Source organism: Ictalurus furcatus, chromosome 16, assembly GCF_023375685.1.
Source record: "Ictalurus furcatus strain D&B chromosome 16, Billie_1.0, whole genome shotgun sequence".
NCBI lineage: Eukaryota > Metazoa > Chordata > Actinopteri > Siluriformes > Ictaluridae > Ictalurus > Ictalurus furcatus.
In genome coordinates this window covers 1,741,738-1,764,574 of record NC_071270.1, presented here as the reverse complement: position 1 = coordinate 1,764,574, position 22,837 = coordinate 1,741,738, and the positions used below count along the sequence as shown (strand labels likewise).

Sequence of the window (22,837 nt, the reverse complement as noted above, 5' to 3'; positions counted from 1 at the left end):
TCACTTTGGAAAGCGTATTTTACACTTTTATTATCCATCATTTTTACATGATAAATACGTACATGACTTTTATCTTTTGATGCTGTAGCTAAGGCGACAGTTCGTTTGGGCGCTCGGCCGCTTTTAAGCGACGTCGAGAAATAAACGTCCGCTCAAACACCTGATACTGAAAACGGGAAAATTAAACTGTAAACGCGTGAAGAAGAAAAAAAATTTTTTACATGCAAACAGGTTTCAAGAGATGCAAAAATATACGTTTTAATGTTGCTCTAGCTTACTACGTTTCAGCACGACCATCACCTTTCTAAACCTGCAATTAATAAAACAAACGCAGAACCTCAGAACATGACCGTTACAGGTATAGTGTTCTTCTACGCCTCAGGCCGCCTGTAAACTACCGGGTTTAAAGAAAATTGTGTTAGAGAAGAAGACTGTTACATATTAATAATTTCATGGAAATAAATTACATTAAACCAAAAATGGTGGAATCTAAACTATCAGGACTAGCAGCATGGACTAAATAATATATTGACGACAGCAGACTCCACAAGCAATAATACTGAAATGCTCTATAACGCTGAACACTAAAGTGCTTTTTGAGCTTTGCCAGGGGAAATTCTATCTCGATAAGTCACTCTCTGGCTTCGGGAGCTATGAATTCAGCTTTCTAGCTCTTTTCATGAAACCTCCCACAGCCTTCGAGAGTCAGCAGACAGTTCTGATATGATACCATAAAGGACATTTCGTGGAAATTTTTTTTAAAAAAAATACTGTTTGACCACAGAAAAAGCATGTTAGATTCAAGATGGTCAAGATGTTAGTCGTGAGCCCAAAACCTATTTTAAATCTGCATTCAAATAGTGTTTTACAAAGAGAGCGATTCAACAACAACAACAACAACCAAAAAAAAAATAATCATCCATACACACGTACATAATAACAAATTCGTACTAATTTGAAATGCACGGAAATGAAATTGCCACTTTTCCCTTGAAGAAGTCTGTTTTACTTCCAGTCGTGTTCTCGGCTGGGCGGGCCAGCTCCTGCCACACTGTGAATCTGGTCCACAGGAAGTAAATGGAAGAGTCGGAACACCGGCTGTAATAAAATCGTCTGAAATGTGAAACTTGAAATGAAAACCACTGGGTTTTTCCACTGACTGCTGATCCGCTGGATGTCACTGATCCCGCGGCGTGGTCGGTGCTCAGTGAACGACGTCGATGCAGAAGACGAAACAGGGAAGGGAAGATGGACGCGGATCACGTGAGGAGATCTCTGGTATGGTTCGACTCGGCTGTTTGCTAAATGCATTCCAGATGCATCCGGCTTTTCCTTGCTGCTACCATTTGGATTTCGATACTATCCAAACCCCAAGCGTTCCTCCGCCCGGAGTGGGCTGAGAGACTGCCGCGGCAGTCAAGTGAAATAAGGGAGCGGCCACCAGGGCGGCGCCTTTACACCAGCGTGATCTCGACTTCTTCTTTCTTCTGCACTTGACCCTGGGCCTGCTGTTTGGGAGGAGGAGGCGGAGGTGCAGCACGCACCTATAAAAAAAAAAATTTTTTAAAAGGCCATAAATATATAAATATCAAGTTTTACGAATACAGTTTATAGAATATTTTGAGAATACAGCTTCATTCTGTGGGACTTACAGGCCTCAGTGTTCCTGCTCTGCTGTCTGAAGGGTACCTGGGTGGAGGTGTGGAGTTGTGGGCGTGGTCTGTGTGAGACAGAATATAAGCACACTGACTGACCATTTTGAATAATATCTGTAAATGTTTTAGATTACTTGGCAAACACATAATTTTTTTAACTGTTGCTATTTTTTGAAAATGGATGCTTCGCTGTTCTTCTCAGTGATAAGCATACTAGTTTATATTAGTTTATTCCTTACTGTTGCTGTGTGCTTTGGGGGGTGCTGGGGCCGGTCTGTGGTACCCGTTAAGGGAGCGCGGGCTGGCCAGAGGGGAGGCCGATGAGCTGGCCGGGCTGGAGATCGGAGAGAGCAGAGTGGGTGTGGCAAGAGGACTGGAAACAGGGCTACTGCAGGATGAGGGCTGGTTCTGAGTCGTAGACAGGGGACGAGGAGGACGACTCTGATTACACAGAGACTCCTGCACACAGAAAATATACAGTTTGTAATTTACTCAGTGCTGTTTACAGAACACATTTTTAGCATTGTGTATTTATACATAGACTTTAGCATATGAGCCTGTCTGTCCACACCGGTGTCTCCGCGCCTGTGTGTGTGCCCTCGCCGTTTGGTGCAGCCAGATCTTCCACCAGCACGGCAGGAAAGACCCCCACGCTGCCGTTGAACTCGCCCTCCCAAAAGCCGTCGTCCTCCTGGTTGTCTTTGTTCAGAATGCGGATGATGGCTCCTTCGGGAAAGGAGAGCTCGTCCTCGGTCTGAGCTTCGTAATCATACAATGCCTTCGCAAAGCGCACTGTGTCAGAGAGAGAGTGAGAGAGATAGAGAGAGAGAGGGAGAGACAGAGACGAGGCGCAATGATGTGTCATTTTGAGAACGACGTCTTTAATTGAATACAACTCTGTGACTTGCATTACTGTGGTAAACCAGCAGAGGGAGGGATTTTTCAACCGATGACTTTTTTTTCCCCTTTCTTTTTTTTTCTCCTGAGTGGCGCAACATGTACAGACCAATCTTCCCATCATTTTATCTGTTTGCTTTGTGTTGGGTGTGTTCAGTAGGAACATAAAAGTATGTGTAATTCAAGAGTTTTTGCAGCTGTAATATCTAGAACGATAATCCACTTTATTTTCACACCGTCTACAATAACCAGCTTGTTTGCAAACTTTTTAAAAAGGACACCACCTGATATAATATGAGTAGAAGATTGAGCGCGGATCCATCCGGAACACTGCATGTACATTTTCAGAGCTCGAGATCTCGCACGGTGATGAGTAGAAATGTAATTCAGTATTGATGCAAAATGACAAGAAAGGTGTTAGAATTAATCCAAGTAATATTTTAGATTAGAGACATTCCCAAAAGAAACTTCCTAGGATTACATGTTTTTTTGAATTTGTAAGCAGGTTACATAACTCGGACTACGTATATGTCATCATTACCCATGACGGTGTCTGCGTGGTATGTTATGTAGTGTTTACTGGCTGCTCACCGCTGTTGTCTCCGTTGGGGCTGGTCTGGACATGCTCAGTGGCGGACTCGGGCTCTTGCTCGGTGGAGTTATTGGAGGAGTACGAGCGTGTGTCCAGGGCTGCCAGGGACTGAAGCATGCTCAGTAGGCTGTTAGAGGAGGGCAACTGCAGGTACTTCTCAGGCACATATCCCACCTGCCCTGCTCTGTTCCTGGCCTGAAAACAAAACAAAACCGAGCCTGAAGTAGCTGAAGATTTTCTTATCAACCAAGTAACAGTACTGTACAGTGTTGTTAGAGGTGCATTTATGTACCAAAATAAAATATCGCACTGGAACACAATAAAACAAACAGTTGAACCCGTGTCATATTTAGAGATTGGTCTACATTAATGTAACCAAAATTATCTGATTCTCTTTAGATCATGTCGACGCTGATTGATCAGAACAGGAATTTGCGACTGACTCATCAATAAAACAGAGGGATTAGTATACTGCAGGCTTGGACAATATTAGTATTCGAACGTCTTCAATACTTCAATAACAATGAACAAAGCGTATCGTTCGCAGTTATCATGTCAGTATGTCTTATGTGCACCTGATGTACCTTAACCCAGTCTTCCATATCCCCATCATCTATGACTTCCAGCACTTCCTGCTCCTCAATAGTTAGCTCATCTGGTTGTGATGCCTATTGAATGCAAAATAATAATAATAATAATAATAATAATAATAATAATAATATGCAAGATCACTCCTAGAAGAAGAAATAAATAAATAAACAGAATTAAGATATTCCATGATTCTATTCAGACTCATAGAAACCGACCTGGTATGAGTAAAGCACTTTGCAGGTCAGAGGGTAGTTCCTCAAGGTGCTAGAAGGACTGGAGCTGCTGTCATCTAGCGTTTCCGTGTCCTCTGTCTCCTCGTCCTCCTCTCTGTCAAAATCTGCTGTGCTCTAGAAGCAAATGAAAAGTAGGCTTAAACCTAACGAGGCTTTTTTTTTTTTGGACACGTTTATTAATTACTATTACAGTGTGACTAGTAATGTTCTCACTTACAGAAAGGGAAGCATCGTGAGTTGTCATTGTGGCCCATCTTTCGTTTTCCAGCTCCTCCATCACTTGGTTCATGGCGCTCTTTATCCAGGTGTCCACGGCCACGCCCACGTCTCTGAGCAGGTTCAGGCGAGCCTCGGCCTTCAGCTTCACTGTCTGCAGAGAGTTGGACCACAGTGGCAGTGCCAATCGTGTGTTTTTTTTTCTGATACTGTCTGACTGCACTACTGTACAGCGGAGAGGTTGTGTTTAAAATGAAAGGTGAAGTTCTGGACCCCTGACCAGAAGGAGGTGCCCATGGCCTAGTGGCGTAGCAATTTATCTAACGTCAGATTACCAGCAGGTAACAGATGACACATGATTAACCTAAGCACATGCACGCGCTCCTTACCTCTGCTTTTCGGATGCTCTCTTTCGCCTCTTCCATCTTCAGCTCTAATTCGCTGGAGTTCTGCTCTTGCTGAGGCGTCCCTTCACACTCCGATAGACTCTACAAACGCAAAAATCACACTCAACGTTCTCCTCTACATCCCGAGACCACTTCCCATCACCATATATATATATATATATATATATATGTCTCTTACCCGTTGACTGTGAATGATGTTCTTGTGTTCCCTTGCTACACGGGTGGCCCACTTCCGCGCCTCTTTATTCAGACTGTGCTCCTCCGCCGTGCCGCTCTCCTTCTCTATCTGCGTTACCTGCCCCCGGAGAGAAATGTTACAGTCCCAAGCTCATCTCCTGTGACAATTTCAATACACGGCAAAGAATACCTCAAATAAGAGATCTGTATGTGGTTACATGCCTGTGTGAATTGAAATAATGTTCCAAGTATCACGCAGTATCACAGAAAGAGAAAGCTTTGTATTAGGACCTATTACGGTGTATCGTTTTGGTTTTTTTTACACACTATTTAGTGTGGTAATACAGGTTTGGGATGTAGCCAAACAAACTAGACTGACTCCCAGAGTATGAGACAAGGATTAAACCCAGCCTTGCGCACCTTATTCACAAATGCTGCAGGTTTTCATACGAGCCATATTAGGAGAGAAACCTACCAGTCGTTTAAAGAGCAAGATCAAATTGGATAAAACTGAGGACCGCTGTATTAAACCCAGGGATACTAGGAAGCGTATTATTACGCCATATGGTATTGTAGTGGAGTGTGGATTGCGCGGATATTCGTAGTGTCAGAAGGACTCAAACTGTTCGCTAACATCCGTGCAGCCATTTTCTGTACGTCCATTTTCTGCGGGCGAGCCTGGAGCCTATCCCAGGGATTCACACACTACGGACAATTTGGAAACGCCGATCCGCCTACAACGTATGTCTCTGGACTGGGGGAGGAAACCGGAGTGGATCCCTGAAGCATGGGGAGGACGTGACGCACACAGGGCGGAGGCGGGATTCGAACCCCCAAGCCTGGAGGTGCGAGGCAACCGTGCCAACCACTAAACCATTATCTTGTCATAACTTAACCTGTTATCACTGACTCACGTCAGAACAGCATTTAAACAGCAATTTTAACTGCGGAGTGCAAAATGCGTTCCAGAACAAACTTTTTGATGTTTCTAAATTATCCGGGTATTAAACCACCAAGCTGCCCAGAATAAACACTTTCACTAACAGTTCACGACATTTCACATACACAGTGTTGTCTTTCTCCATGATAAATCTCGATAAATAAACGTACTCTTTCACCGGTAATCTTCAATAACTACTTTATTCTGCTCAGGATCGTGGTGGATCTGGAACACTAGGCGCGAGCCAAGAATGCACCCTGGATTCGATTCCACACACACACACACACACACATTCACATACTCATTCGCACCTAGAGGCAATTTATCATAGCCAATCCGACTACTGACGTGCTCTTGGGAGAAGGGAGGAATCCGGAGAAACCCGCTGGCACGGAGAAAAACGTGCAAACGTGTCGTTTTGGTTTTTTTTATATCGAAAAAGCGAACTAAAAACACAATGTGTGTAAATGAGGCAGATTTTAGAAATAAGACCACGCTATGTAGTTCCTAGTAGCGTTCCGGTCGGGGATTTAAAAAAAAATAAACATCAACACCTTCAAAACGTGCTATTGAAAGCGTCACGTTTTCTCAGTTTATTACCCGAATATTCAATCATTTCAACAATAACAAATAGAAGCCTGCGACAACTTGGACAAACACAGTTCAAAAACCCAGAAAGGAGGGGACCCATACTGGAGCGTGCCTGTGGACAGACGTCTAAATATTGACCGACTGAACAGTCTTTAGTGATGCAATCGGCTAAAGAATGGGACCATTGACACGCGCGCGCATATTTTGGGTGTGTGGCACAGAACAGACAGGCTGCTGTTGAATCGAAGCTGAAAGTACCAGCTGTCCCCATCCCCCCCCCACCCGGAACTGTAATATACGTATATCATACATCATCTATAGATATTTAAAACATGCTTTATGATTTAGAATAACTCTCGTTAACACAGCTCTCCAAGCTGAGAAACAATCCTAACAAATGCTTAAACCTAGCTCGTGAGCTAATTCCATTTCTAACACGCACAAGTCTGATCATTTCTGGGATCAGTGGCGTACGGTGGTGACAGGTTTAGATTCGGGACGAGTGTCGGGGAGGAGTGTGGAGCCAGACGGAAGGTGGCGTGTGGTTCCTGCTTTCAGATGTTATGTGGCGAGAGGGGCGGAGGAGAGCCGGCTAGACTACACGCGCTCTGCGCCCTCACAAAGCTCCCTTTTACAGGCCTCCCTGCAGCTCCGCTCCTCTTCGCCCTGGCCACGCGTCTCTGTACTCTTCCGTCTCGGTGAGGGAAGTGCCGCGTCACTAATATTTTCACTGGGAACAGGGTGGCGCTTGTTTGATTTTTAAGAGGGAAAGAAAAGAGGAAAAAAAACAAAAAAAAACAAAAAAGAGGCTTGATGCTCGAACAAATTATCCAGTGTGAGGCTGTCCCGGGGCCCGAGTGGAGAACTGGGTCCAAAGAGAGAGAGAGGGAGAGAGAGAAAGCTTAAAGGTGGGAGAACAGGGGAGAGAAGGCTAACTGAGAGGAGAGGCAATGGACACAAGTGTGCAGAATATTACTGGTATCATCATCCTAAACCTGTTTTTAAAAAGGACTACATCAAGTACACAAAGTATGTCAACTAATAGTGGCGTTGCATATAAGTGAAGCTCACTACAGAGGTTCTGCAGTGCCCTTACTTTACACCCCGTGTAGTGAGCCAACAGAATGAACAGGAAGTCTTTTAGGATTCAGTACGATTGTAAATCAACTGGGCCTAATATTTACTCCACACAAGCCTTGTTTGATATGTCCCCGGAAGAGAAGAACTTACAGAATCATTGTCACAGGGTTGAAAGTTGAAGAGGGAAGCTTTCTGAAACGCAGGGTTCTCCTGGATAAAGAGCTCCTGGTGAAAGTCCTGCATAACCTACACAAAAAAAACCACAATGTTATGTTGCGCTAGTTTTGAAACATAGTTATCAATGACCAGTTAATATATAACCACGCAGTTTAGCAACATCTGTGGATCCTCTCTGACCACAGCACGCGGCTCAGTGTGAAAGAGGACCTGTGCGTGTGTGCGTGCGTGCGTGCGTGCATTTTGAAACTTAACTCTGTGTGAGCACACACCACACAGAAGACACCCTAGACCAAGGATAAGGTCACGCTCAGACGGATGGAAACAAACTCTAAAGATCATCATGTTACTAAGATGTGAGACTGGCTCCAAACCAGAATGACTCTAAAATGACTCGGTGCAACATTCTAGATGGATAACAGCACCGACATCTGGGATAACAGCGAGGGAGATCTGATCATATACCCCAGCTGGTACTTGCGCGAGATATCTTCTGCACTCTGACTTGGATTTATTTGAGCCTTGTGGATGTTTCTGCATATTGTTGGCCACAGCTCCAATTCCCGTGCCGTCTAACTGCACAGAGGGGTGCAGTTAAGACCCAAACCGTGCCGAAACATGACGTAACGTGCATCTTTACAAACGTCGTTGGGTACGCGGTGGGATTTGATCTGGCTGCTTTTTACTGACAGATCAAATTCCCAACAGCACCCACGAGGCCACTGTGCCGTCTGAGTGTGTTTTTTTCGAGGGCACGTGTGCGTGCGTGTTCCACTCACCCCACTGGACTTCTCCAGCAGGAAGCTGAAGGTGTCCTGAACGACGTGGGATGCCTCCAGCTCGGCCTGACACAGCGAAACCAGGTAGCCTTTCACGTGATCATACACGCTGCCGTCCAGGATCTGGGGACGAACAAAACAACAAAGCTGTACCGCTGAACGAAAAATTTCATTTGGTTTTACTGGTGAAATATTCATTTAGGATTGTTCGGATTGTAGGCTGATTGGCATGTCCAAAAAATATGTCCATAGTGTATGTGAATGTGAATGAATTGTGCCCTGCGATGGATTGGCACCCCATCCAGGGTGTTCCCCGCCAAGTCCCCCATGCCCCCTGGGATAGGCTCCAGGTTCCCCGTGACCCAGTAAGGATAAGTGGTACAGACAATGGATGGATGGATGGATTTATATATATATGTTATGCATGTGTTTACACATTAGGGTGCTATAAATTACATGATAAGGGATGGCTTCTCTTCCGTGAGAAATCGTGATTACATCTCCGCTGAAGTCTAATTTCAAACATCCCCGTTTAGTAAGAGTTATCTTCAAGTGGTTCGTGGGTGCGTCGGAGTGCATTCTCTCAAAAATGATCCCTGCTTAAGACACGCCTTATTAGACTTTCAGACAAAACAGTGAAGCACTTGGATTTGGAAGTTGGAAAATAATAGCGTTTATTTGTTGGGAGGCTGTGGCTACCCTGCTGCAAACAGTTTACACCGGCGTGAATTCCATGATGGTTCCAGCTGGCTCACGCTGGTCGACTAGCAAATAAAAATAAAAAAAAAAGAACTGAAAATAGATCAATGGTATTTTGCTGACGAGATATTTAGCTAGTTAGGGCGTTTAGATCGCTAAAGTTAAGTTAATCACATTTTTTAAATGAAGTGAATACCTCTTTTTTTTTTTTTTTTACTTGATTAAAAACATGTTCCAGTGCTTCCTTTCTACGAGTGTCTTATTTCTACTGGTATGCCTCCCACCATGACTGCACATGTTGGCCAGCTGCTCTGTTTGTTGTGACTCCTCTTCCCTAACAGACCTGAGGTGAAAAACCGGGTGAGAAATGGAGTGTCACCTTAATGCAGCTGATCAGTTCCGTCTCGTAGTAACGGCGCTGGTGGGCGTTGGCCGCGGCCAGACTAAGCAGATATTCGTTCCTGGCGTGGGTGGCTTTGGAGTTACACTCATTCCTCTTGGCTTTCAACTGGGAAAAGAGCAAAATGTGTATGTTCTTGAACGTTCCTTCAAGTGAATAAAAGGAAGCCAACTCGGGCATCGGTTCAAGCGTTAAACTAACACAGACTGGAAGTAGGAATGCACAATCTGGCAGAGTGTTGTAACGGCTCCACTCACCTTCACGCTTGCTCTTTTTAAACTGGATCGGGACTGAAACAGACTGAGTTTGGACCTTGGGACACGTCAAGATGGAGAGAACAGAAAAAGGGATATTTAGACGGGGAAAATGGACAACACAGTGGTTGCGTAAACAACGGCGAATCTGTCTTTCATCACGACTCCAGAATGTACACGCAAAAGCACTGCTTCCTCCTTAGGTGTGACTTCCTCGGGTTTTTTTGACCGAACAAAGAAACGCCACCGCCGACCTCTCTCCTTCCATCTCTGCCCTGTGTGGAAATGTGTGTGTGTGTGTGCTGGGGAGGGTAACACTTGTTAACACATTCTGCGCTCATGCTGTAAATCCTCGAACTGCAAGTAGACCGCAGTATTATTCGTGCCAATGCCAAAAGGAAATCTCCTCAGACGGCAAGTGCAAGGTGAAATCATAAAGCACTACCCAAATCCTAAATGTGAGCACGCGTCAGCTTAGGAAATCTCGGCTTGTGTGCAAGAGCATGTATTTTGGTGTTTTGACTCCACTGAGATGGATTGTTCGGAGAAGCACACATTATAAGGAAACTAATAACGGAAACGGTCTCCATTTAACTAACACGTCGGTCTACGTTAATCTTTTATCGTCGGTATCGCTCTATTCCGGGAGATTGTCTCGTCTTGTTCGTTAATGTTTGAAGACGAAAACCTATTCAGATTTGTAATTAGAAATCCGGCAAATGAAATAAAAACTGCTTGACGCTATACGCAGTTTTATCCACTGACTCACACAGACTCCTAGTGACTTGTCTCTCTGTGTAAAATGTTCATAAGACTATTATCCGAGCCACAATTCACAGGCTTTTATGGCCAGCCTTGCCCTTCACACACTTATAATTTCCTCACATAACAAGAAGCATCATAACCTTTGTTTGGTAAACTGCAGTACTCCTCGCCACGAACACTATAACAAGTTATTCGACTTCACCGACTGGTTAGACGGGAGAGTGCAGACTGGGGTCAGAGTTCATTCATCTGCCCTTCGAGGACAAACGTAACGCGAGAGCTAAAATCACAGAGATGATCAGCAGTGCTCAGTAAACACACTTTGCCTCCATATCTGCTTTCTCCCTCACAGCCTGGGCCATCTGCTCTGTCTCCTGGTACTTCTTTCTGGACTTGGTCAGGTCCTTCACCGTGTCCTGCAGCTCGGCCTGAACCCGCGTGAGCTGCTCGATACACTAAGGCACAAAAAAACGTCGATCAAAAGGAGACACAGCATTTGATACCGTATAAGGTTCGAGTTTTAGATATTCTTTCCGGGATATCCCGAATGACGACAGCAAGCGACTTTATTACGGTCGCGCTCATCTCCCCGAGTGTGTCCGTAAGCGGCGTACCTTTTTTAGCTGCTGCTCTTTGTGCCCCCGGAAAGTCTTGATAGGCTCTGAAACCTGGCTCCTGTAGCCGTCACAGCCAGCGATCCGAGACTGGGTCACTTTCACGACACCCTCCAGGTACGCCCTCCATACCGTGCACACGTTCCTGCGAACACGCACGAGAGAAAACGGAAGAATAAAAAAAAAACGAGCGTTGAACATGTCGGATGCATTTGCAGCCGCACATTAACGCTCGCTAACGTACCTGTAGTCTTTCTGCTCTTCCGACTGGACCCCAGGCCATTCCTTCTTCAGATACTGAGAAGCCAACTTCTGCAGTGCCTGAGGAGGAGGGGGGAAATACTTTTAAGCAATGAAACGTAAATCGAGTGTGGTTACACTGTGTAATTCGACTGCAAATATCGTTTCTACTAGAAACAATGGCGGATCGTTCATAACGCCGGTTACGGAACTGAAAAATAAAAGTCATTTCAGTAATCGTTAAATAATAAAAAAAGACTTCTGATGTCCATCCAAAAAAGCGGTCATGGCACAGAAGTAGATTTTTCTAAACGGCGACTAGTTTGACCACCTTCCCAATCCCCAGACTACATTAAAAGCTCAAATATAACCGAAAATAGCACAGCAGGGCAAGGGGCTAAATAGTAAAAACAACATTTGGCGGCGATGTGAAAGCGGTAATATTTCAGATTTATTCTTCGTGGTCGGTGAACCGTGTCTCAAGGTTCTCAGCAAACGCGTTCAAAAGGACGTTCAGTGTATGCATATAGAAATGTGGCACACGTATGATTCCAAGACTTTAAAAAAAAACAAGCAAGAGTCGTGGGTTTGGTTGGCTAAAGAACTTACAATTGTCCTGGCGACGCAAACGTTTACATACGTTCGGTATTTAACATAATGTATATGAAATTAAGTGGCTGGGGAAACGTAATGTATATAAATAACTCTGTTTCGGAGACGTGGAAGCTCAAATAACACACTCAGAACACCACAGCTGGAATTTTGGCCTCGCTGCTAATCAGAATAGAGTGTTTCAAAATGTCAGAAGGATGTTATAGCGGAATGGAGCCTATATATTATATAACCTACGGCTGCGATCGCTTGGATCGCGTTAAAACTCTTAGGAATGACGCTTTCACCCAAACGTATCTGCGAGCATTTCTAAGGTGGTTTTCACCCTGTGAACGTTTGCTGCGGTGCGAATCCGAGAGCGACTGACCAGGCGAACAGACCACTAGGTTGCGTTTGAAAAAAAAAACCAAAACAACCACCACTGGTTTCCTTCGTACACTAGTTGACTATCACGGTTCTGCCTGACCGATACAGTGTTACCTGAAATCGGCTCTTTCAGACCGCTGAGGTGCTGGTCTAGCACCGAAACAGCCTAGAATGTTCCCACCGCGCTTCACAAGCGAGGAGACGCATTCCTTTCCTGAATACGGTAGAATAAAGAGAATGGCGTGCCCTGATCAGCTTCCAGGCCCTGATTGAGCTCCTGAGTGCCTGCCAGGGCCGGACACCACAATCTGGCTTTGTGAGAGCGTGCCAGCCCACCGGCCTCGTCTCAATAGGCTTTAGCGGGAGAGAGGATGAGGATGAGAGAGGCTCCTCTACTCACGAGCCATTCAGGACATCCAGGTGGTGCATCTGGACGAGCCTCATTCAAACGCACAGACACTGGAGTCTCTTGTGTGCCTCGGGGGTTAAGCAGCACACCACACCTGGATGCTGAATCAGAAAATTCAGCTCGGGACACGTGCTACACATTAATCAACCCGAGACTTTTATTAAGTGCGTTCACAATGGCGGGAGTCGATATCCAGTAAAAACTAGGCGGATATCAGCGGGGGGAAAAAAGCCGATAAAACAAACAGATCCAGGTTGAAATTGTAGTGTGTGATATAACCGTTGACTCTGTGTATCGTTTGAAATCCCTCTTAAGGTCATGAACATTTCTAGTTTTGCTTAACACACCTAGGATAAAGTTATTAGCGTTCAAACTAATCGCGTTACTATATTAAGGACGTCCGATTCGGTCGAAGCAGAGAGGCAAACCAACCCGGAAGAGGAAATACGCTCAGTACGTGAATACGTACGTACGTACACGGTGATTTAACTTGATCGGAAAATGTCAGATAGTGTAGCCTCACGCTCTTCACGTACCCCGTGTTCTTTCTGGCTCCTGTCTGGGATGCTTCTTATTTTCGACGAGGCAGCGTAAAACCCCCCCGACGGTTTGTAGTACCGAACAAAGCGATTAAGAAAGGCCTGGAGGTGCTTCATCATTCAGCGTGTCGCTACGTCAGATCATCGTTAGGTCTACTGCAGGCACATCCTGAACTCTTATTCACATGAATAAAGTGTGAAGTAAACAAACAGTGAATAACGACACATGTGCTTGAATACAGTACACCAAAACAATCAATCAGCAAAGCATAAGAGAAGAATCTGTCAGACAAACTGAGCTCGATAACCAAATGACTCAATACATCTTAATTTGCTTAATCCAATCAGCCATCCATCTTCTGCACCGCTTATCCGTCAGGGTCACGGAGGAACCTGGAGTCTATCCCAGGGAGCATGGGGCACAAGGCGGGGTACACCCTGGACAGGGTGCCAATCCATCACAGGGCACGATCACATACACACTCACACACACATTCATACACTACGGACACTTTGGACACGCCAATCAGCCTACCATGCACGTCTTTGGACTGGGGGAGGAAACCGGAGTACCCGGAGGAAACCCCCGCAGCACGGGGAGAACATGCACACACAGGGCAGCGGCGGGAATTGAAATGAGGCGAACGTACTAATCACCAAGCCACCGTGCACCCTTGCTTAATCCACTGTTTCTTTTAAAATCACGTTCCACATATCCGATAGGTTATTTGTACAAATAAAGAATGAAAAAATGGCACCTCTAACGGAGAAATGCAACGTCGACTGACGCGTAACGCCAAAGCGAGTGGATACACGTTCCCCTCCAAAAGTATTGGAACGGCAAGGCCAATTCTTTTGTCTTTTGGCTCTGAACGATTTCCCCTCGTTTCTCAGTTTCCAAATGGCTTGCTTTTCTCCCATAGGCAGCTCTCTGGTCTTCGTATTGATTTATCCTCTTTAGCAACAAATGCAACGCTTACATCTAGACGTAAACGTTAGGAAATGCAAGCTGAAACTCTGATCTGTCGCCTCATGTTCCATCTTTTGCTCTCAAACCCAAATGTCCACAGCGTACAGCAAAAACAAAAGAATCGGCCTTTCTGTTTTTTTATAACCCTTATATCACAACACACTTTCCTTGTTTGTGACATTTTACTAACGATTACAAACGCTATCTGGAAGACGCTGATCCTGCGTTAAGGTTCTGTTGGAAAACGTTGACGTTTTGCTGGATTTTCATTTTCTCACTTTGTAAACAACCTACTCGTAGTTTATCGTGTATCACGATAGGATATTTCTGCCCACCCATACGGCCCACCCGTACTGCTCTCGTATAAAATATCTCACGTTAGCCGTTCCCAAAACTCCGGAGCATTCGGCGTTGTCGCTGGTTATCAAACTAGTACGTCTAAAAGTACATGTCGGTTCGAACTTATAGAACGTTCATACGGTGCATGTTTGCTGCACAAATTCCAACGACTTCAAACTAAAAGTCTGCTTTTCCTTCCTTTTCATGCTTTCAATCTTTCACCCTCATTCCAGAGAAGCCATGTAACGCACATTCAGCGGTTTGGACGGGAGGAAACGGTCCGATCGTCACCGCGCCGCGTCCCACGAGGTTAAAACAACAGGATTCCAAGCTTTCCCATGACCAAGCCTTTTTATCCGGATGTCGTTTTATGTGTTCGTGCGTCACAAATACTCACGCACCGATATTCCTGTTTATTTAACAGTGGCCGTCACTTAATCAAGACATTGTAGTAATGTTCGAACAGATGAAACATGAAACCTCACGTTAGCATTTTTTTTTAAAGGTTGTTTTTTTTATACATGGGAAACGTTTCGATTTAGTCCACGTGGTCCTCCAGCTGTTTTATGCTCTTTATCTCAGCAGTGTGCCTGAAAAGGAACACCGCATGACTGTAGCGACTGTGTTTTGAGAACGATACTACGCGGGTTTAACGTCGCAGTATGTCGTATGACCGATTATCGTTGACATAAACGTGCATTTACCGGTTTATAGCGTATTTACAAACGGCTCCGATAAACAGAGGACCAGGGACTCCAGTCACGCTATGGACGACGGAGCATCGAGTTCAGAAAGCGAGTCTGGCTTCCGCAGCAGATCCCTGCACTGTTCAGTCACAGATGTACATTCCTCTGAGATAACAAACCGGGACAAAGCCATTGCCAAAAAAAAAAAAAAAAAAAAAGACGAGTGGAGGGGGAGAAACGTTAAGACAAACCGACTTCAAACCCTAAACTGACCTCTACACACCCCGCTCTGAACCCGATACCCTTACAGCATGACGCCGAATTACTCCTCTTTAAAAAACACAAGCGCGTCCGTACAGGTGGTAGCCAGATCGCTCTGAGAATGAGTGAAAGCGGAAACATTTTGGCTTGTATCAGAGTTACACCGACGATATAGCAAGACACCACAGATGCACTTTACTCACGGGTTATTCAATTATCCAGACTTACCTGCGCATAGTCTTTCTCTAGAACTGCTTTCTTCTGGCTGTACGTCCTGCACACACACACACACACACACACACACACACACACACAATATTAAGAGTTAAACCTGCACACATTTCCAGCACTAATATCCTGCCTGAATCTTGTTACAGGACACGTCCGTGTGACGTTATGTCACAGACCTCCATGTCGAAGTCTATTATTATCCCGCCGATCTGAGTTTGCGGTTATGAACGTGGCGTTGCGTTACGTCACGTGCGACGGTGTTTCGTGTGCTTCCTGTGTGTTTGCCTTACTGACGGCGACCACGCAGTCAAAGTCGAAGCCAACCTTCTGCCTGAAACGTTTTGCAGTGGAGGTGCTCCCGAGAGCCCAAGGTGTTTTTTCAAACTGCAGAGCACTGACCGGGCTTGCCTGAGTCAGCTACAATGCACACTACTGTTTCTCTCCCATAATCATCGTACAGTACAAAAGGTGTAATATCACACTGAGCAACACGTATTGTTAAAGATCCTGAACGTGTGTACTTAAAGGTCTCGGGGAAAAAAATTATATAAAGATGCACGGTCAGGGCATTTCAAGGGAAGCGAAGGGAAGGGCGCCAATAATTATTAGCCTCTCTCTCTATATATATACACATATGTACTGTTCATAGTACAAAAAGCTGTTCTTTACACTGTAATGCTATAAGAATCGGTATGGTAAGAAAGAATGAAAAAACAAACACACAGTCAAAACTGTTTAGAATCGTTTCCGTTAAGCGTTACTCGTTCGGTCCGTATGGGATTTTGCGGAGGTTTGTTTGTCATCGTCGCGGCCAAACATGCTTGATTTTGCTGCGTCTGTTTTATCTTCAAAATTTGCGGCGGCATTTGCAGACATTTTTGTGCTTTCTTTTGTGGAAAACTACTTGAATTGGCAACAACTGCAATCGCTTGAAATCGTTCTGCGCGGCCTTTCGCGGTGATGTTTGTTGGTAAACGAGACCTTTCAGCTGTACTCCTGTTCGACGCACGTGAGTCGAAGAGGGTTTCCGCTGAACGCGCGTGGCGATGACGTGACGTGACGTGTCTCGGCCCGGACCGGCGGGAAAATCCGCGGTAATTTCGAATAATTGCGAGCTCCTCCGAATATCGCGGAGTTTGCTTGATTTTGCGCTCGTTTCTGCGACCGCGAAATCCTGGAGGGAATTGTTTGTGACGTCCCGTGTCCGAATGTTGTTTGTGGTAGCTATTTATCCTTCTTGGCCAGGGCTCGGATTTAGGTAAAGATTTCGTCGCGGAAGAGATGTGACTACACCCTGTTTAAATAAAACGAGTCACAAACGAAGAATACTTTGATGATCACATGGTGTCAAGCCAGTTTTCCACATCGTCATGGCTACACGACGAAGAGGCTTCGGGGAAACCTTTCATCGGTGCAGTTTAGGGTTAAGTGCATTGCTCAAAGGCCCAGCTGTAGCTCTCTGGTCTACCCTGGGAATTTAACCTCGCCGAGTCCTACCCGCTGAGCCGAGCGCTGCCCTGTGCTGCCTTTTTTTTTTTTTTTTTTTTTAAATCGTACATCATGTGCACACCAGAAATCCTTGATGACAGTCCTGTTCGCAGAGGCCTCACCTCAGGTCTTCCAGAAGGTCACAGTCAGTCTGATGTTTCACGTTAAGTTTGCTCAGCTGCTCTGCGTGAGCGTGCTTCAGCTCCTGACTCACTTTCACCTGCGGGACACGGCGGATTTGGATTATTATACAGAATTACTCCAACGGTTACACATCAGATTCATTATACATGCGCTAGTATTCAGTGTGTCGCGACCCAAAACGAACATGATTCCAGCTCCACTGACTTGTACGATGACACACTCTATTTATTTATTTATTTAACTAGTTATTTAAATAAACGCAGTCTTGTTATCGACGTCAAAGTAAAATGCATTTAAGTCTTAGTGCGTACTACTATTACGACAGCGTGATAATCTGTCGTGGTGTTGGCGGCGTAAAACGATCCAGCTGTCTTGGAGAACGCATCGGGTGAAAATCGGATCATATTGTAGAACGTATCGTATCTCTTTCGTTATATATGTAGGAGGATCTACTTTTCACATCTCTGCTCTGAATAGATCATCAAAACGAATTTCCTTCTTTCATTTATTACCTTGTTTTTGCATTGAACACCATATTGTGTCTGTTTGAACTTGATAAGATCTTCAGATCATTCAGATTCAGATCATTCAGATAATTCAGATTCAGATCATCCAGTTTCAGATAATTCAGATTCAGATAATTCAGATTCAGATCATCCAGTTTCAGATAATTCAGATTCAGATAATTCAGATTCAGATCATCCAGTTTCAGATAATTCAGATTCAGATAATTCAGATTCAGATCATCCAGTTTCAGATAATTCAGATTCAGATAATTCAGATTCAGATCATCCAGTTTCAGATAATTCAGATTCAGATAATTCAGATTCAGATCATCCAGTTTCAGATAATTCAGATTCAGATAATTCAGATTCAGTTCATCCAGTTTCAGATAATTCAGATTCAGATAATTCAGATTCAGATCATTCAGATTCAGATCATCCAGATTCAGATCATCCAGATTCAGATAATTCAGATTCAGATCATTCAGATTCAGATATTTCAGATTCAGATCATTCAGATAATTCAGATTCAGATCATTCAGATTCAGATCATTCAGATTCAGATCATCCAGATTCAGATCATTCCGATCATTCCGATTCAGATATTTCAGATTCAGATCATTCAGATAATTCAGATTCAGATCATTCAGATCATCCAGATCATTCCGATTCAGATATTTCAGATTCAGATCATTCAGACAACTTAGATTCAGATCATTCAGATAATTCTGATTCAGATCATTCCGATAATTCAGATTTCGATCATTCAGACAATTCAGATTCAGCTCATTCAGAAAACTCAGATTCAGATAATTCAGAGTCAGATCATCCAGATTCAGATAATTCAGATCATTCTGAAGCAGTTAATTCAGATAATTCAGATTCCTATCATTCAGACAACTTAGATTCAGATCATTCAGGTTCAGGTTTGTGTAAAGTCTCTCGTTTTACGTTGTAATGAGGATCTCTTCGCTGATCTCGGTGAATCGGAAACCAGGGTCGTCACTATACTGTGTAAACATTTAAATATTCTGTATATTTATTAACCATGAAAAAAAAATGTTGTTTTTCTTTCTTCCGGACTATTCCGTCCTGCTTTCTGTCTGGATTTGTCTGAATTTCTAAATACCTTCATTGCATATAAATTCCTTTATAGCAGCAATATATTAAGTGTGATATTAAGGTTTTATAACACACCATTAACGATAATCCTTCGTTATCAGAAGTAATAAAGTGGCGCTGCAGTGTACGTGTGGGTCGAGATATTAACAGTGAGATTAAAAACAAAAGAACTAACAACCGCTTCAAACTGTGCATCTCATGATGGAAAAGCGATTATAAACATTCTCTAATAACTCAAACGCTCCTCTTTGCCCTCCTCGTTTACCTCCAAACGCTTACAAATCCTCTGAGCAGAGGATACTTAACATCAATTCAATACATATTATATTACATTATATTATGCATGTCAATGTGTCTATATATAACATATATCTCAAGGGTGTAGATTTGCATATGGACGGTAGTTTTGGGAGGGCAGAATTTTAGAACTTAGAATCTTTTATTCTTTCATCTGTTGCTTTGTATAATTTGTATTTAAATGTAAATACAGATCTTAATGTAAATATAGATGTTTGTTTTTTTTTCCCAGGGTGGGTGGGTGTCCCTACCAATATTGAGACCAAACCTATGCCCTTGAGATATATATATATATATATATATATATATATATATATATATATATATATATATATATATATATAAGGTACAAGATTTATACAAATAAAATAGATTAATGACACGCATTACATTGTAACACTACAGCTTTATTTTGTAAATAATAATAAATAAATAAATAAATGAAAAGCTACATTATAATATGAGTTGATTTAACTTGGTTTAGACTTTGAGTAAATGGCTGTGTGGGAAAAACATGTAGCACCATGTAACATTAGCTCCTCTGAAAACTTCTTTTCAACTGGACACAATGTTACTTCAGCCAGCTCTTCTGCTGTTTTTTTGTTGTTGTTTTTTTTAAAGAGTTTTAGAGCAAAAACAGCTGCAAAGAAAAAAAATATAAAGAACTCTTCTTATTACAGATATATGAAAGAAATCAAACCGTACCTTTCTTGGCGGGGGCTGCATGTTTACAAGAGTCCCGAGAAAAGTGAGAGAAGAAAATTCAGCCGCCAAGCCGCCGCATACATCTGAGAAACTAGGTCTTTACTGAAATAACGGGAGAAATGAAGCTGGAGAACCTAACCTGAATACCTAGAGGAGGTTAAGCGGCCATAACGTGCTCCCAAACCTTTACATGTAGTGCGCACGGCTGGAAATAAAACCCACTCCGCACTCAGAGGGCCGAGTTTGTAATGGAAATGGAGCGGAGTTTCCGGCCGAGCTTGGAGCGAGGAAAGCGGAGGGGAGGGGAGGGGAGGGGAGGGGGTGCACAAACTCCATGGCGACACGTCGGAGGGATCGCGCGAGACACATTTATAAAGGATACATCCCCCCAAAAAAAAATAGTGCACTACGTAAGGCTGAATCCTTCACTACTCGTCCTACATAGTGCACTCGTGGAGCGAATAAGGATGCTATTGGGACAGAATTCGGCTTTCTTTTTTGGTTGCTCGAACGCTGTGAAATGTCGCCCTCTAGTGGTGGAGGTTGGTTAAACCAGGCCAAGGCGGAGTTAATAAATGAATAAACTACTGTACATGTTGCACATTATTACAAGGATAGACATGTTGATAACGCAAGGTGGCTCGTTTGAAAGTCGGTATACACGCTAGAACAAATACACTGCAAACAACAACGACAAAAGGGATATAAACTCTTTATTGAAGCGTTCATAGTGGTGTTGTGTTGTAGTTAACGGTTATTACGTCACGGTGAAACAGTAGTGTGTGTTGCTGAGGTTGAAAATGCTAGAGTGGTTAGACTTAAGTACGGTTGAATTGAATATTTGTACTCTTAATACAAGGGAAAACATGTTTGTTTGTTGGGGTTTTTTTTATTCCTTACATTTTTTTATTATTATTATTTAGACCTTCAAAGTACTGGTTACAAATCACAAATTTCTCTTTTCTCATTCAAGAAATGACTGAAGTGAATAGGCTCAGTTTCATTTCAGTTTAGCATCAAATCAAGCCAATGAACGTACAGTAGTGACCTTCTTAATGCTACACAACGTAGTTGAAGATAGCCAGGTCACCAGTGTTGAACTTGAGGATGAACGGCCCTGGCCCTACCTCAGGAACTTTTTATTTTTCCAAAGTAAATGCTCGTTTACATATGCACTGTAGATCGATAGAAGGATTTAAACCCATCTAAAATATGTTGAGGCAAGCCTCACTAATTTGTTAACAATAACTCGTTAGTCATTAACTCGAAAGTTATGATGTTCTATTTTGCTAATGCTAGGTCAGACTAGCATCGATCCCAGTAGCTAACATAACTAGGTAGGCAGTAAAGTCAAATTCTAGCTAATGAGAAATATTGTAAACTTTACTTTAAAGGCAAAACAGCAGCTTTAGATACATAGTAAAATTTACTTTTTCACATGAAACATGACGTTCACTTAATTTAATCAGGAAAACAGTAACTTTTTGATACTTGAGTGAAAAAAAAAATATTGATACTTTTAAGACATTATCTATACTTTCACTTAAGTATAATTTCTCAGTACTTTAATTGTCCACCCCTGGTATTGCACTATAATATATATATTATATATATACACATAAATATAAAAATTTATTAGCACCATATTATGGCTCTTTTTTTCTTTTTTTTTTTGGATAGTTTGAGATTTAGTATTAAAACTTGCAGTTAAAACTCACTTAATATATTTATTATTCCAAAACATCCTCGGCTCAGAGTATATGAACGTTGCATACGGTTATAATGGCAAGGATAAGAATTGAAGTCATTAGGGAATATTTACATTTAAAAAAAAAAAAAAACCTTCTTGATCACTTTGTTGCTTGTGATAATGAAGGACTAGTTGTGTAACCCATCCCACTTAATATATTACATTTCATTTTGTTATAAGGGTGTGAAAACTTTTCCCACTCAGAAATAAATGTCAAAATGAAACGACAGGTGAGAAAGAAAAAAGAAAAAAAAATGACGTAAACAAGCCACAAAGCGGGACAAATCCTAATTGTTTTTGAAAGATTTTAATAGTTATCGAATGGTCTACATTTTACATGTACAGCAAATATAATACAATTACAACCCTGGTTTTTGATTCACCAAGATCAGCAAACAGATCCTCATTACAACATAAAACAACAGAATTGGACTTCATTTGCACAAACCTGATGTGAGTAACTATTGCAACGTCGTGTAACAGACAGAAAAGCGCCGATTAAAACCGATTTTAATTGCTCGATGAAACCAAAAGTCATAACGAAAACTACATTTCGGAAGACGATGTGTCGGCCTACGTTTCCATCTGGGTTTAGTATCCGTGATTAAGTGCTTGTACAAGGACTGCGAAACTCTGTGGTTCACAGCGAGTGGAAAAACGCTCTCTAGGGCAAAATGTACGTCACTATTATTTTAGAGAGCGAATTAGTATGTGAATATATATTCCCGTGTACAGATAACACACAAAGCAAAATACGTACTGGTTTAGGTCATGTGGTATAGCCAAGAAGCTTTAAGTGTTCCCTAAACATTTGGGGGGGGGGGGGATATTTATTTATTTATTTTTATTTTGAAGTGGATTCATTCCCTTTGTACAAAATCCATATACAGGAAAGGCTAACGGTAACCAAAATAAACCACAAGAGCTGGATTTAATTAATGTATAAAACCAACCAAATGACCCCTTAAAAATCAACAACGTATCCGTTACATGTAAAGACATTTTCAAGGTTACAGTGTAAAGTTGCAAGAAAAGAAAAAGAAAAAAAAACAACATTTAAAAACAGGATGCAGTTGCTCCTTCACAATTGGACAAGGACGGAAGAAAG

General features: G+C 42.9%; 1 protein-coding gene across 1 annotated transcript; it reads right to left on the bottom strand.

The window, feature by feature from the left end:
• On the bottom strand, positions 1 to 20,279 carry si:ch211-176g13.8 (F-BAR and double SH3 domains protein 2). The gene is made up of 20 exons (XM_053645322.1): positions 19,980 to 20,279; positions 17,331 to 17,428; positions 15,718 to 15,763; positions 11,312 to 11,388; positions 11,068 to 11,212; positions 10,775 to 10,908; positions 9,692 to 9,746; positions 9,414 to 9,542; positions 8,336 to 8,458; positions 7,530 to 7,625; positions 4,770 to 4,886; positions 4,574 to 4,672; positions 4,186 to 4,338; positions 3,951 to 4,082; positions 3,729 to 3,812; positions 3,144 to 3,339; positions 2,227 to 2,447; positions 1,895 to 2,114; positions 1,653 to 1,720; positions 1 to 1,544 (listed from the first exon to the last, which is right to left on the bottom strand). Exons 1-20 carry the CDS (start codon positions 19,998 to 20,000, stop codon positions 1,455 to 1,457), a joined length of 2,304 nt encoding a protein of 767 aa, XP_053501297.1. The 5' UTR covers positions 20,001 to 20,279; the 3' UTR covers positions 1 to 1,454.
• Positions 20,280 to 22,837: the final 2,558 nt, after the last annotated feature.